The 14,291-nt window shown below is 31.7% G+C and overlaps 1 protein-coding gene across 1 annotated transcript in view; it reads left to right on the top strand.

Moving 5' to 3' along the window:
- Positions 1-2,073: 2,073 nt before the first annotated feature.
- Positions 2,074-14,291, top strand: part of PCP4 (Purkinje cell protein 4) — a 30,269-nt gene continuing 18,051 nt past the window's right edge. Inside the window, exon 1 of the mRNA XM_074232078.1 lies at positions 2,074-2,192. Within this exon, the coding sequence (XP_074088179.1) occupies positions 2,184-2,192 (9 nt within the window). The 5' untranslated portion in view covers positions 2,074-2,183. The remainder of the gene's footprint in view (positions 2,193-14,291) is intronic.

Genomic DNA, 14,291 nt, shown 5'->3' with positions numbered 1-14,291 from the left:
CTCAGTGTTTTATATGTCTATATCATATCTATTAACAACAAAATATCAAGTCAGGAGACAGTAGTCCTGTGGCTAATTGGATCTTTGGCAGTTTTTATGGATGGGGTAGAGAATCATAAAGTAATTAATGACACATTTATGTACAAATGTGTAACCTGAGTGATAGGTCGCCAAAATTTTGCAATCCTTTGTTAAATTTCTATAAATATTATTCATTCAATAAGCTCTGAGTTGGTATTTCTGTAAGGATGCCATCCACCCATGGGTTCTGGTAAGATCCTAGAGAATAAAACTTCATTTATAAAACTAACTTGTTATTTCATTTTAACCTAAGAAAATTATGGTTATTACAGAAAGGTTCACAAGTTTGAATGAGCTTATTTAAACCAATAATGCTATATTCATCCATATTCCTTCCAGAGAGCTATAATTTCATTGACTTTCAATATTACTCTAAATTGGGAGCTCCCCTGTGAAGAATAAGTTTAAGGAAGATTATCCTAGACCAAACCAAAATCTCTCTGATTTTTGTCATCTGGGCTGAAGTTTAATCATTCTTCTTCTGCATAGCAGTCTTTTAAGCATTTGAAGACAGTTTTCATTTCACCCAATGGGGCAAGTTTATCACTATGCTTCTGTAGAAGGAAAAATTCATAGGTCTCTTTGAGTAAGAGGAACATAGATTTAGAACTTAAAGGCACCTCAGAAGTCATCTTGTCCAACTTCCTTATTTTTTCAGATTGAAAAAAAATATGGTCCAAGGAAATTAAGTGGCTTAACCAACGCCATAAAGCTAATCTCAAGTTAGGACAACCTAAGATATTTTGACTCCAAAGCCTGTGCTATTTCCATTACATATTCCCTTTATGTATTCTCTTTCTATAACAAGAAAGAAAAATAGTGTAGAGTTGAGGATTTGGAGGCAGAGGTCTGAGTTTGAATTCTGACTCTGATGTTTAACTCCCTGTGTATTATTTAAACTATCTGAGTTTCAGTTTTCTTGTCTGTAAAATAAAGAGGATATCCTAAATAATGTCTAAAGTTTTTTTAGGTCTTTATCTTACAAACTTGTCAGATAGTTGGTCCTAGCTCTGCCCCTAGTGGAGGGTTACTTACTTCTGCCCGGTACCTATTTTCTTATCTATAAGTTAAAACACATTTAATTTGCACCATTATATGCCAAAGCACAAAGAAAGACAAACAACAATTCCTAGTCTCAGGAAGCTCACAATTTGATGGCAGAGACAACAAGCAAAAAACTTGTATAAACAACTTACACACAATATAAATAGGAAAAACATCCTATAAAAGGTTGAATTTTACTTTGGACTTGAAGGAAGGACTGAAACCAGGGAACAGAGTTGAGGAAGGAGAGAATTTCATGCAAGAGGGAAAGCAAGAGAAAATGAAAGTGAAAATCTATAAAATGAAATGGCAAGATTTGATCCTCTTCCAGTTCTAGTCTACAATATTTTTATGTTTTAAAAAATCAAACTGTCAGTGTATTATATTGTTTACTGTTTTCTCCTTAACAAGGAGATGAAATTGTGTAGTCAAGGCAAGTTAACAGATTTAGAAATCTGAGAAAGAGAAAAATTTATCTCTATGGAAAAGTTGTGAAATAAGAAGAGAAGTCATCATTCCTAACAATTAATAAAGAAATTGATTTATTCATGTATCTACCATTTATTTACTTATTGTTAAATGTATTAATAAATTTACCTACTATGGCATACAAAAAATAAAGACAGGGATTTCTGTCCTGAAAGAATAAAATATTAGAGTGCATAATTATTTAATATTTTTTTAAAAAAACAAATATTTTTATTGACTAACATTTCAAAAAGCATTTACTATGTTTTAAAATTACATATTTTAGTGAAATTATGTCATTATTTTTGCACTTGTGATTCCCTCTTTCCATTTTCCTACTTTTTCTTTTTCCTCCTGTGAGGTCTAGTCAGCCACTTTGGCTAATCTTTTCTCTTTGTACACTAGGTGGCCTCTTGTGCTATCAAATATATGCTGAGTATTTACAGCAGGTAATTGAATCTTATTGGTTTACTGGTGATATAAAAGCCAGCAGTCTTGTAAAAGACAAAAGCTAGGAACTGCAACAAACCATACACAATTCCTTCTATTCTGAGGAAGAAGAAGTTCAGGACCTTACATTTAAAGCTACAATGAGTGAGGTAAGTAATTCCTCTATTTATAGTGGGGATAGTAAAAATGTGGAGAAGAAACAATTATCAATAGAACAATGAAATAACTGTTTAAGAAGATATATAGAGCCTAGGAATGATAGATAAAAAAATTCATCTTTGATTATTTAGTTTGAGAATTGAAGCTGTTTGTACTTAAGATATCATCATGACTAAATGCTTAACTTTTAAATTTTTCTTGAAGAGGGGCAATAATCCTTGACTTTTTTGAGTCTAAAGTGATTTTTGAAAGAACTCAGACTCTAGAAATCTGAAATAATGGCAAAAGATTTTTTCCAATACATTTTATACTGCTATCAAATTTATGCCATATTTTTATTCTGTGAATACTTTAAAAATGACAATAAACAGCAGTCTCCTCTGGATATAAGAAAGTCAGCAAGAAACAAGTGGAAATTATATCCTTATTTGGGAATGTTTCACTGATATGAATAAATGTGTAGAATTATTATACTGTCCAAAAGAAAACTATGCTTAAGGAATGAAAATGCAAATAGTATTAGACAAAAAAAAAGGACTGTTATGATGTGTGTGTGTGTGTGTGTGTGTGTGTGTGTGTGTGTCTGCATGTGTGTAGTAATAGTAGTAGTTGGGAGAAAAAAATTAATCTCTAAATATACCTTTTGTTATGTTCTTTTTAATCAAAACTTGTATAGTAGCAAGCTGGTACAAAAATGAATGTTTTTCTTTTTTTTTTCAAGCAATACAGATTCCAAGATTTGAAATATCAAATTCAGTTGTATATGAGAGTCATTTTCACATCATTTAAAGAATCATCATTCACAATTCTAAAGGAATTACTTTAAAGTATCATGTATGCTTCACTGATTTGTTATTGATTGAATTAGCTTAGTAATTTCCAACAAATACCTGTTTCTCCCAATTCAATTTTTCTCTTCTCAAAAAATTCCCCTCTTTATAGTATGCCAATCCTAGACCTGTATTCTCTTTGAATTTTATGGTCCATAGAACAAAATTTTCAGATCTTAATTTATTCTTACATTCACAATCCTTTTTCCCAATGAATGTTTAATTATAGCAAATCTCCATTAATTGCTTATGTGCAGACATTCCACTAAGCTACTATTTAAAAAATAAATAATTTTTAGACCTTTTTATTTTTTTTGCAAGGCAAAGGGTTAAGTGGCTTGCCTAAGGCCACACAACTAGGTAATTTATTAAGTGTCTGAAGTCGGATTTGAACTCAGGTACTCTTGACTCCAAGGCCAGTGTTCTATCTACTGCGCCACCTAGATGCCCCCTAGATCTTTTAATGGAGATAAAAATTCAGAATTTAGAAAGTTCTATATCCTCTCCCTTCTTGATGCCCAACTGTCCTTCTCACTCTCCCTCCCTCCCCTCTTCCCCCCAGAAGTTTATTTTCCTTAATACCAGATAATATAAATATATAGGTATGGAGCTTTCCTTAATGGATAATTTCTAAGTTTCTGTCAGGACCATCAAGACAAACCTAAGTCTGTTTAAAAAATTTAATGAAGTTGAAGGACAATGTCTTTATGTAGACAACTAGATGTTTTTGGAATTGTTTCTGCAGTTTAGTTAAATAGGGATTTTATTTTCAGCAATTCAACAAAATTTTAAATCCTTTTTTTAGTGACTTAGAACTGACAGTGAAGGAATAGATTCATATATTGACCATGGATTGATTATGCCACTACTGTTTTTTTAATTCTTGTACTTTTTGAAGCACTTTAATGAAAATGGGCTTAAGAAACCAAAAACAGAAGATCGATCCTTGAATTTCAGAGTTACTTTATAAAATACAATTCTTTCTTTTTTCCCTATAAAATCTAGAGTTGACATGTTATTGAAAGGAGAAGTTTAAGGATAGTTATGCCAGTAAAGTCCAAATATATAGCAATGTGAGAGAGTGGAGGTAGCTTGTGGGGGAGTATAATTTCCATGTTTGAGTTAAAGTATGTCAGTTATTCTTGGAAAAATGTAAGAAATGAACTCAAATATAATCAAAATATATATATAAGATTAATTAAAATATAAAAATTATAATTAATTATTCTGCTTCCTTTTTGTACTGCATTCTATGTACTCAATGAAAAATCTATTAATTTTATTATCCATAATTACTAAATAATGTTTGTTATGGCTAATTATGTTTTATCTTTAAACAGCAATTTTCAAAGCATATGAGCCCATATCTCATTTGATCTTGACATCTTACAGAATACTAGAACCTTACAAATGAAAGCAATCTCATGCCATCTACACAATTCAATATAATTTAACAATCATTTTTTAAGATGCACCAAGTCTTGTAAAATTGCTGCCCCATATTGTAAGATATATATGTGTATATATATATATGTATATATATATGAAAATTTTGCACTCAAAGTTTATCAGTCTGAGTAAATATATGACATGACAAATTTTTGAAAAAATGATTTTAGTTTGCTAGAAAACAGTTTAAATAAATCCCACTTTGTTACTTTGTTCACTATTAGCAAAGATTTGTCTTCTCAGAGCAAAGGGTTCTCACTAGAGACATACTTAAAAAATCCCACAAAACCACTACACTCCATCAAATTTTTTAAAAAAAAAGTCACCAAATAAAGTAGTCTGGTGGTTCCAGAACAATTTATGAACCATGAAATAATTAGTAATAATTTTCAATAAAAGAGAACTGAAAATTCAGATGTGATCTTATTATAATATGCAGCACACACCGGTAGAAAGGATCAATACTTCAGTTAGGTGTACCCACATCAATTTGCATAAAGACAACAATGTTAGATTGCCTGGGATTTGATATCATACAGATCATTGGAAGTTAGTTTTAAAATAAAACCTATCATAACTGAAAAAGCACAAGATCAGAAACTGCTCAAAATGTTGAACTATCTTGGAAGTAATAGGAGGGATGGGGGAAGAGAAGAACCACAGTATTTTTTTGGGGGGGGATGGTCTTATAAGGACATAAATACATATTCTCTGTGGAAGTACCTTCAGCTCATCCTTTGAGAAAATGAATGGTGAAAGGTATTGAAATAAACTGTAATTGTACTGTATGTATAAGGAACACTACAGTTTTATAATGTTGGTTCTTTTTAAAATTGTACCAATAGCAACAAAAATTGCATTTGAAAAGTTGGGTTGTAAAAGTGGAGAATGTATATCTCTATTGTGAACTTAAATAATACATTTTTTTAGAATTGACCAAATATTAAATAGTTTTTTTTGAATACTTGAGAGCTGCTGAAAAGTAACTGGAGGGAGTATATAATGCTTACACCTCAGGTAAAATTTTGTAAATATCCATTGGAAAACAATCATTTATTAATTGCTTACTTTGTACAAGACAATCTGTTATCTCTACCATCCCTAAAAAAATCTGGTCCATATTTGAATAAGAACTCCCTCTAAAACAGATTAAATAAGTCTTGTCCTTCAGCCTTTGCTCTAGTCTTTAAAGGGAACTAATTGCCTCTACTTTTGGATGGCTGTGTTAGATTATTTTAGATTATATCAACTAGAGTTTTTTTTTTTCCACTGTGACTTTCACTAAAGGATCTAAGTTTTGTTCTTTCAGGCTAGGAAGAATCAAAGCCCTTAAAACACTTGTTAGATATAATAAACTCCATCCAGCATTGCTTAGGGGGATCTGTCCTTCAATAGCCTTTCTAACATTTCCCATTTTTTTCTTTTTTCATTTTTGTCAATCTGATGATTGTGAAGTAGAAATTCAGAGCTATTCTAATTTCCATTTCTTTTTTTTGATGATTTGGAATTTTTTTCACATAATAAATTTGTACTTCTTTTTGAAGTCAAACATTTTTTAATTACCCTTTATTTGCCAAGCACTTTGCAAAGTATAGGGGTTACAAAATGAAGGGAATATTATATAATACTCCTTCAAAGAGTATTATAATAAGGGTAGAAAACATGAAAACAAGTTGATAGGGTATTCACATGAGGGCATGGAAGAAAAAGAAGTCCAGAGTAAGAAGAAAGTCTTAGAGTAGAATGAAGGAGTTAACATAGCTGGTCTGGGGGCAGGGAATGCTTAAAATGAGATTCCTGAAGAAATGACCTGATGAATGGACTAAATAAGTGGAATAGAATTTCAGTGAGAGCAAATTCTTCAGGAATGGATGGATCTTCTGGAATGAAAAGGTTGTTGAAGAAAGGTAATGACAGTTTTTAGGATGAGAAAGTTGTTGGAGAAAGGTAGCCTGAAAATTTCTGAGGTAGAAACATTTTTGAAAAATTTCAAAAATGTTTGGAAAAGGCTTAAACATTTTTCTGTTCAGGGAATATTGGTGCATTTTCAGTGGAAATATTGAATTGGTCTAACCATTCTAGAAAGAAATTTGGAATTATATGAGCAAAATAATGAACATTCTGTATATAACTATGTGTATATGTGAAAATGTGTACCCAGAAATTCTGCTTAACTACTTATATATTCTTAAGAGGTCAGTAATAGAATAAACCCAATATACCCTATATACCCCAAAGTATTTTCAACACTTTTTATCATAGTAAAGAACTGGAAAAATCAACTGGAGAATTCTTAAACTGACTATGGAATAGGCAATGAATGCTGAGAAGCATGAGAAGACTTAAAATAGCTTCTACATAGAAAAATCCAGGATATTCTTACTGTCTGTCTCTTGAATAAAATTTAAATTCTAATATTTAACTTTTGAAGCCCTGCTATGTTTTGTTTGTTTAATCTGTTTCATTGATCACTTTTACTGTTTCATAACCAGTACTATGTTCTTTTGATAATTGCTGCTTTAGAATAAAGTTTGAGATCTATTCTCCTTGTTTTTCATATTTTCCTAAAATTCTCAACTTTTCATTCCTCCAGATGAATTTTGTTATTATTTTGTCTAGTTATACAAAGTTATATATAGGTGATACAATAATGTATGATATAGTATTTATTATATTATAAATTAATTATATTTTATTGTCTCACATTATTATATTACATTTTATGGTATGCAATAGATCAGCATAACCCTGTCATGAGACAATCATATCTCTTGAATTCTTTGTTTTCTTTTATTTCCATGAAGATAAATTTGTAGCTGTATTAACATAATTCCATCTATTGTTCTACTTACAGATCTATTCCATGCATTGTATAATGTAATATAAAGGGAGTATCTTTTCTCTTTCTGCTGTATATATATATATATATATATATATATATATATATGAAGGCTGATCATTTTGTGATTTTATTTTATATCCTGCTACTTTGATGAAGTTATTGTTTTTCAGATTTTTATTGCTGTTATTGTATCTCTGAGGTTCTCTATATCTTTCATAAATAGCAATACTTTTATCTTTGTTTATATTTATCACCTCAGTTTCTTAATCTTATCTTCATGTAATAGCTACTATGCCTATTGCACATTTTATTGGAAATCTTTTAGCATTTCTCTATTGCAAATAATGCTAGGTCTTGATTTTAAAATTGACATTTATGAAATCAAAGGAAAATCTATTTATTCCTATTTTTGTTATTTGTAATACAAATGTATACTTCATTTTATTGAAACCTTTTCTGAATCTTTTGATATAATCATATGATTTTAATATTTCCATTATAAATAGTATATATGTATATATACATACACACACACACACACACACACACACACACACACACACACATATATATATGAAATCCTGTTTATGTGTGATTGCTCTTGGTACAAGTAGGCACCTAAAAATTGTTTGGTGATTTGACTTAATTATTGATATTCTTGGTATAAGTTCAATCAGGTCATAATATAAAATCTTCCTAATATGTTAACTATAGTCTCTTTTACAATTTTTTTCAATATTTTGAATTAATGTTAAGGTTGTTTGTTTTGTCTAGTTTTTTTAGTTGACTCTCTAGGGTTTTCTAAGAATATATACAAATATATTATGCTTATAATTTTCTAAATATTGAACTATCCCTGTATTTTTGGTATAAATCAAATTTGGAAACAATGTATGATCACTTGATTTATTACTGTGATTTCCTTGCTAGAATTTTATTTAAGATTTTGGTGTCACTTTTCATTAGTCAGACTGATCTATAGTTTTCTTTCTCTATTTTTTTTTTTTAGGTTTTTGCAAGGCAAACAGGGTTAAGTGGCTTGCCCAAGGCCACACAGCTAGGTAATTATTAAGTGTCTGAGACCGGATTTGAGCCCAGGTACTCCTGACTCCAGGGCCGGTGCTTTATCCACTACACCACCTAGCTGCCCATATGAAGGATTCTTTACCAGTTTTTTCAAAGAGTTTCTATAATATTGGATTTAATTTTTTAAAAATATTTCCTAGAATTCACTTGTAAATCCATCTGATGATGAATTTTTTTCCTTAGGGAGCTCATTTAAGGTTCAATTTTTTTTAAGATTGGGGCATTTAAAGCATTCTATTTCTTAGTTAATATGGGTCATTCTTGGTTTTGTAAGTATTTTTTTTTCATTTCACTTAAATTTTCAGTTTTATTGGAATATAATTGTGCCACATAGCTCCTAAAACTTACTTAGATTTTGTCTTCATTGGTAGTGTATACACCTTTTCATTTTTAAATTTTATTCTTTTGGTTTCTTCTTTATTTTGAAAAATTCAAGTTAGTCAATAGTTTATCTATTTTTTGTCATTGTAGCCAGTTCCTATTATAGCTTATTAGTTAAGTGTTTTTTTATTTTCAATTTAATAATCTCTCCTTTGAGTTTTAGGATTTCTATTCTGATATTTAATTGATTTTCCCTAGATTTTTAAGATCTACACCTAATTTGTTGATCTACTCTTTTGTAAGTGTTCAGAGATATAAAATTTCTCTGAAATACTACTTTGCATCCTACAGATTTTAGTATGTTGTCTCATTGTTGGTATTGATGGTAATGTTTGTCCTTTGTTCTTGAAAACAACCATGACATCAGGGAGGTGATGCTGTGACATGCATTGAATTGGATTTGAGTGAGAGGGACCTGTGCGAAGTCAGCAATTTCATTCTAGAACTATCTGGGTCCAGATAGTGACTGGAGATGGCTCTGGTAGCAAGGCAGAGTAAAGTGACTTACCCAAGGTCACACAGGCAGTAAGTGTCTGAGGCTGAACTTTATCTTATGTCCTCCTGACCTTTGGGGCCAGTGCTCTATCCTATCTGCTGTGCCATATAGCTAACTCCCTTGATGCCATTAGCTTGAATTAAATGACTGATTGTATGATTTTTTTTCTTTAAACACATTCTTTAGGAGTAGGTTAATTTCAAATAAATTTTTAGATGATGTTTCAAGGGTTTTTATGGGATTTAATTTTTATTGCAAAAGAGTCTGGAAAGGGTTTATTGAATATCTCTACTTTTCTGTAATTGTGAGGTTTTTACGCCCTAATACATTGTCAATTTTTGTGAAGGTGCTATGCACTTTTGAGAAAAAGGCATAGATTACTTTCTCTTCCCATTCAATATTCTCTAGAGGTCTATCATATTTTTCCCCAAATTCTATTTATCTCTTTAATATCTTTTTTTTATCTTATTGTTAGGTTTATCTATGCCTGATAGGGATAAAATGAGACCTCCACTAATAGTGTTACTATCAGTTTCTTCCTGTAATTCCTTAACTTTCATTCAAAAATTTTAGTTACTATATCATTTGTTGAATATATCTTTATATTGTCATTACCTTGATTGTCCCTTTGCTTCATCTGAGATCATGATTGCTTTTCTTATCTTTTTTTATCTTTCTTATCTTTTTAGCTGAAGCATAATGGATTCTGCTCTTATTTTACCCTTATGTATTACTTCCTGTTTCAAGTGTCTCTTGTAATCAACATATTGTTGAATTCTGTTTTTTTAATTCATTCTCTTCCATATCTTATGAATGAGTTCATCCATTTTCACTCACATTTATGACTTCTATCTGTGCATTTACCTCCATCCTATTTCTTATAAGAATCCCCTTTCTTTTTTTTTTAACACTGCTCTCCTTAAAAATATATATATATATATATTTATTGCTGATGTGTTGTTTGCTCATTTTTTTCAATCAAATTTTTGACTTTGGAATTCATGTTAGAATTGGGATCATCAAATTTTTGACTTTGGAATTCATGTTAGAATTGGGATCTTCTAACCTCTGTGTGTGTGTGTGTGTGTGTGTGTGTGTGTATGCACATGTGTTCCCGCCTGTTCCTTTGTGACCATGGTGGTTTTTCCATAACCCTGGAACTATGACTCCTCTTACACTAGGCATACTGTCTTTGCTATATAGGATGCTAAATTGGCTCCCAAAGTCTGCTCTTTTATCTGTTGCCTGAGGTCATGCTCCTCAAAGTAACTTCTGGCTTGCTTCTTTGTTTCTTTTTGATGCCTTTTCTGTATCTCAGTGAGTGCTTGATGTTTTTGGTCATTTTTTTCAATCCCATGAGACTCTAGGTCTTGTGACAAAGATACTGGAGTGGTTTGCCATTTCCTTCTCTAGTGATTCCTATCCCTTAACTGTGTCTTAATTTTTCTTGGACTGATATTCCAGCTGTAAGACAGGGCTTTGCTTTCCCTACTAGACACCATGATCAATGGGGAGAAAGGAGAAAAAAAAAACTGCTCTTCCCGCCTCCTACTGAGAGGTGAAGAATTTTTTTCTTTTCTAACCACTTACTGGTCTTGCCTTAGGTCACCTGAACTATCAATAGTCTCATGCTCTTAGCTAGTTATTAGCTATTTATAATCCTGCAAGGTTGGGTTGTGGCCAATTTTATGCCTCTAATAATGCTCCTCCTTTTCAGAGATAGGGGAGGGGGTAGAGGAGAGAGATTGAAGAAGAGAGGAGTGTGAGAAGGGAAACAAGAGAAGAGGTTTCATACTTCCTAAAGGAATAACCAGGTGTTACTATCAAGATTACACATTAAAATCTTATCACCTGTGATTAAATCCTGTAACTCAGTAAATTGAGATGAAGTGGAGGTAACCAAAGCTTCTCCTCCCCGTCCCCTTCTACTCTTACATGTGCAAAGAAGAGTTCAAAATATGAAAACCCAGAAGACAAAATGAAAGGTATAATTCATAAGCAAGAATAATTTATCTAGCAAAACTAAGTATAATCCTAAAAGAGAAAATGGGTTTTAATTAGAGGATTTCCAAGTGTTTCTAATGAAGATCAGAATATGTTTTGAAATGAAAACACAGGAGTCAAGAGAAATATAGATCAATTTGAAGGGGTTATAAAATGGCCAGCTAGAAGGCACAGTGGGTAGTATTCCAGGCTTTTTGGCGGGCTTCATCATTTTAAGTTCAAATCTGACCTCAGATCTTAGCAGACCTGGGCAAATCACTTAAACTTGTTTATCTCAATTTTTTAAACTGGAAAGTGAACTGGAGAAGAAAAGGGTAGACCACTCTACTATCTCCACCAAAAAAATCCCAAAGAAGGTACTAAAGAGTCAGAGGAAAAATGTCTGAACTATAACAATATGCTATAAAGAAATATTTATATACTAAAATAGTGAGAAGAAAGTGCCACCTCAGAAAACTAATTTTCTTGAAATATAATAGAAAGGAGTAATTAAGACAGATGACAATGAATAAATTTTGCTTTGTTTTGATAACATTAAAACAAAAAAGGAAAAAAAAGGAACACCCTATTATGGAAGAACAAGGGAGGTGTAAGGGTGAAATTTACTTTCTCACATATCTGTGTTGCTCAAGAAATAGAAAGGGAAAAGGAAAGAAGGCTATACGTGACCTTCACCTTAATATGAATTAGGCAACAAACATTCACAAAAACACACGCAAAAATCGACACTCCTTTAGTGTATTTCAGATGAACTAAAAATAAAGAAGGGGCATCTAATTTATCTGATTTCAAACAGATTTGATTAAAAGAGATAAATAGGAAAACTACATTTTTCTTAAATTGATGAATTACAAGGAATGAATACTAATATATCATATGACAAACTTCTGGAAGAAATAGATTGAGAATCTGTAATAGCTGGGGATCTAATTTCACTCACTTTCAAATCTAGGCAAATATAATGAAAAAATAACAAATTGGAGAGAAGAGAAAAACCTGAATAGAATTTTAAAAATTTAAATATTATAAAGCTCTGGCAATTATTGATGAGAACTAAAATGTACCACCATAATCCCAGTTCCCCAGAATCACAAGCTAGGGTTTTTTTTTTTTTTTGAGTCCTTACTTTCCTTTACCTTCTTCCAATATCCAATCTTTTGTCAAAACTTATCAACTTTATTCTTGGATATTTTTCACATGTGTCCCTCTCCTCTGTTGTTCCCTGCACCCTGGTGTATATACCTCATGCCAAAGTAATAAGTTTACATAATATATGCTTTAAAACATTGAAGTATCCTGAGTTTTAATCACTTTCTCTTTCTGACTCAGTTGCTGCCATCTTGAGACATTACATGTTGACTTTGCTCACTCTGAGAGATAAGTAATAGGTTTATGTGATAAATACTTAAAATATTAATTAGTAGATTACCACATTATTTATGATATGATAAATAGGTTTGCTTAATGTTTTCATAATGGTTCAGTTAGAAACTATGTCCAAAGTACAAACATGGTTAATTTTTTCTCATTTAAATGCTTACAACTATTATTTGTTTTCTGAATTTAAAAGTAAACTCTGAAAGGAATCCCACCTCCTTCTTTACTCTTTGCCAGTCAGGTAAATAGAAATGCATGTAAGGAAGGAGGAAGAATAGGTGGGAAAATTATTATTATTGTGTCTTATCACTCTTGAAAGCTCTAATTGTTTCAAAGTGTATATTATACCTATCCCAAGTGGAATTATTTATTTTGTGGTTCTTATTACCTGACACCCTGTTTTTTAAATTGTAGTAGCTGCTATTCTAGGGCACATCTGACCTTTTATCCTAAATGACTTTTGTATCTGAGCAAAGCTAGAGAACATGAAAAAATTCTAGATTCCACAAAATATGTTTTTACATCTATAAGCATGTGTATGTACATTTCAGACCTGTACTTTCATTGGTGTAGGTAACTCTTACCAGTGAGGAAATTCCTTCTACCAATGGAAGTCAGCACCTTATATGTAACTTTTAGTAGAGAGATGCTTGAGTCACAGATTTGCCAGGTCATGCTGCAGGTACATCTAGCTCCACATACCTGAAATAGAATATGAAAATGTGCATATTTATATATATAAACAAATAATATATTTTTGTATAGCTATATTTTAAAAACAAAATTTTATATGTATATAAAATTTTGTATAGATATGTATTTTAGCATTTATAGATATATATGAGAGGTGTAATGTATATTCAGGGAAGATTATTACTTCTAGGGTGAGAGCTGTTTTTTTACCTTTGGTAATTACCTGATTCAGTCAACTCATACTTGTGGTTCCACTCTGGTAAACCATTTTGGCAGACATGCTAAACCAAGCTGAGGGTAATCCAGGGGTTCTTAAAACCTTTGATGAGTTATGGAGGTATCTATTCTAAGCATGTTAAGACAGACTTGTGGATGAGAACAATTTGTTCCAACAGCTATTAACGTGGCTGAAGCAGGTACTAATGGAGGGCTTAGAGCTTGGTTAAACATCAAAGATGTCCAAAAATGTTGGTCATCTACTGCATCCTGAGCAATCACCACTCATCTTGACTTTGTCTTGTCACTGGGGTTTGATGACTTTGGGGAAGAGAGAGAGAGGCTAGTGACTTTCACAACTGCCTCAAGTCCAATTTATGTGTGAATCAGAAGATATCGCTCATACCATTTTACCAGTTTTACCTATCCCAAGGTCTTGTGTTGACAGGCAAGTGATGTAGCAGCAGGTATGAATACACTGGGAATTATAGTCACATTTCCCCACACGTGATCCAAATCATAGGGTTGTCTTCTTTCCAAACTGATGCAACAGTGGGATTTGGCAGCCTCCTGAATATCTGAGCAGCCTTTTTGAAGGATTATATTACCCACCTTCTGAGGAAGAAGCAAGAAAAGATGTCCTCAAAATTGTCTGCTACCTAATCCTGGTCTGCTTACCACATCAACTAGAGTAGTCAAAATTCAGAAAAAAATG

This window comes from Macrotis lagotis, chromosome 1 (assembly GCF_037893015.1).
Source record: "Macrotis lagotis isolate mMagLag1 chromosome 1, bilby.v1.9.chrom.fasta, whole genome shotgun sequence".
NCBI lineage: Eukaryota > Metazoa > Chordata > Mammalia > Peramelemorphia > Peramelidae > Macrotis > Macrotis lagotis.
This window is presented reverse-complemented; position numbering and strand designations above follow the sequence as displayed.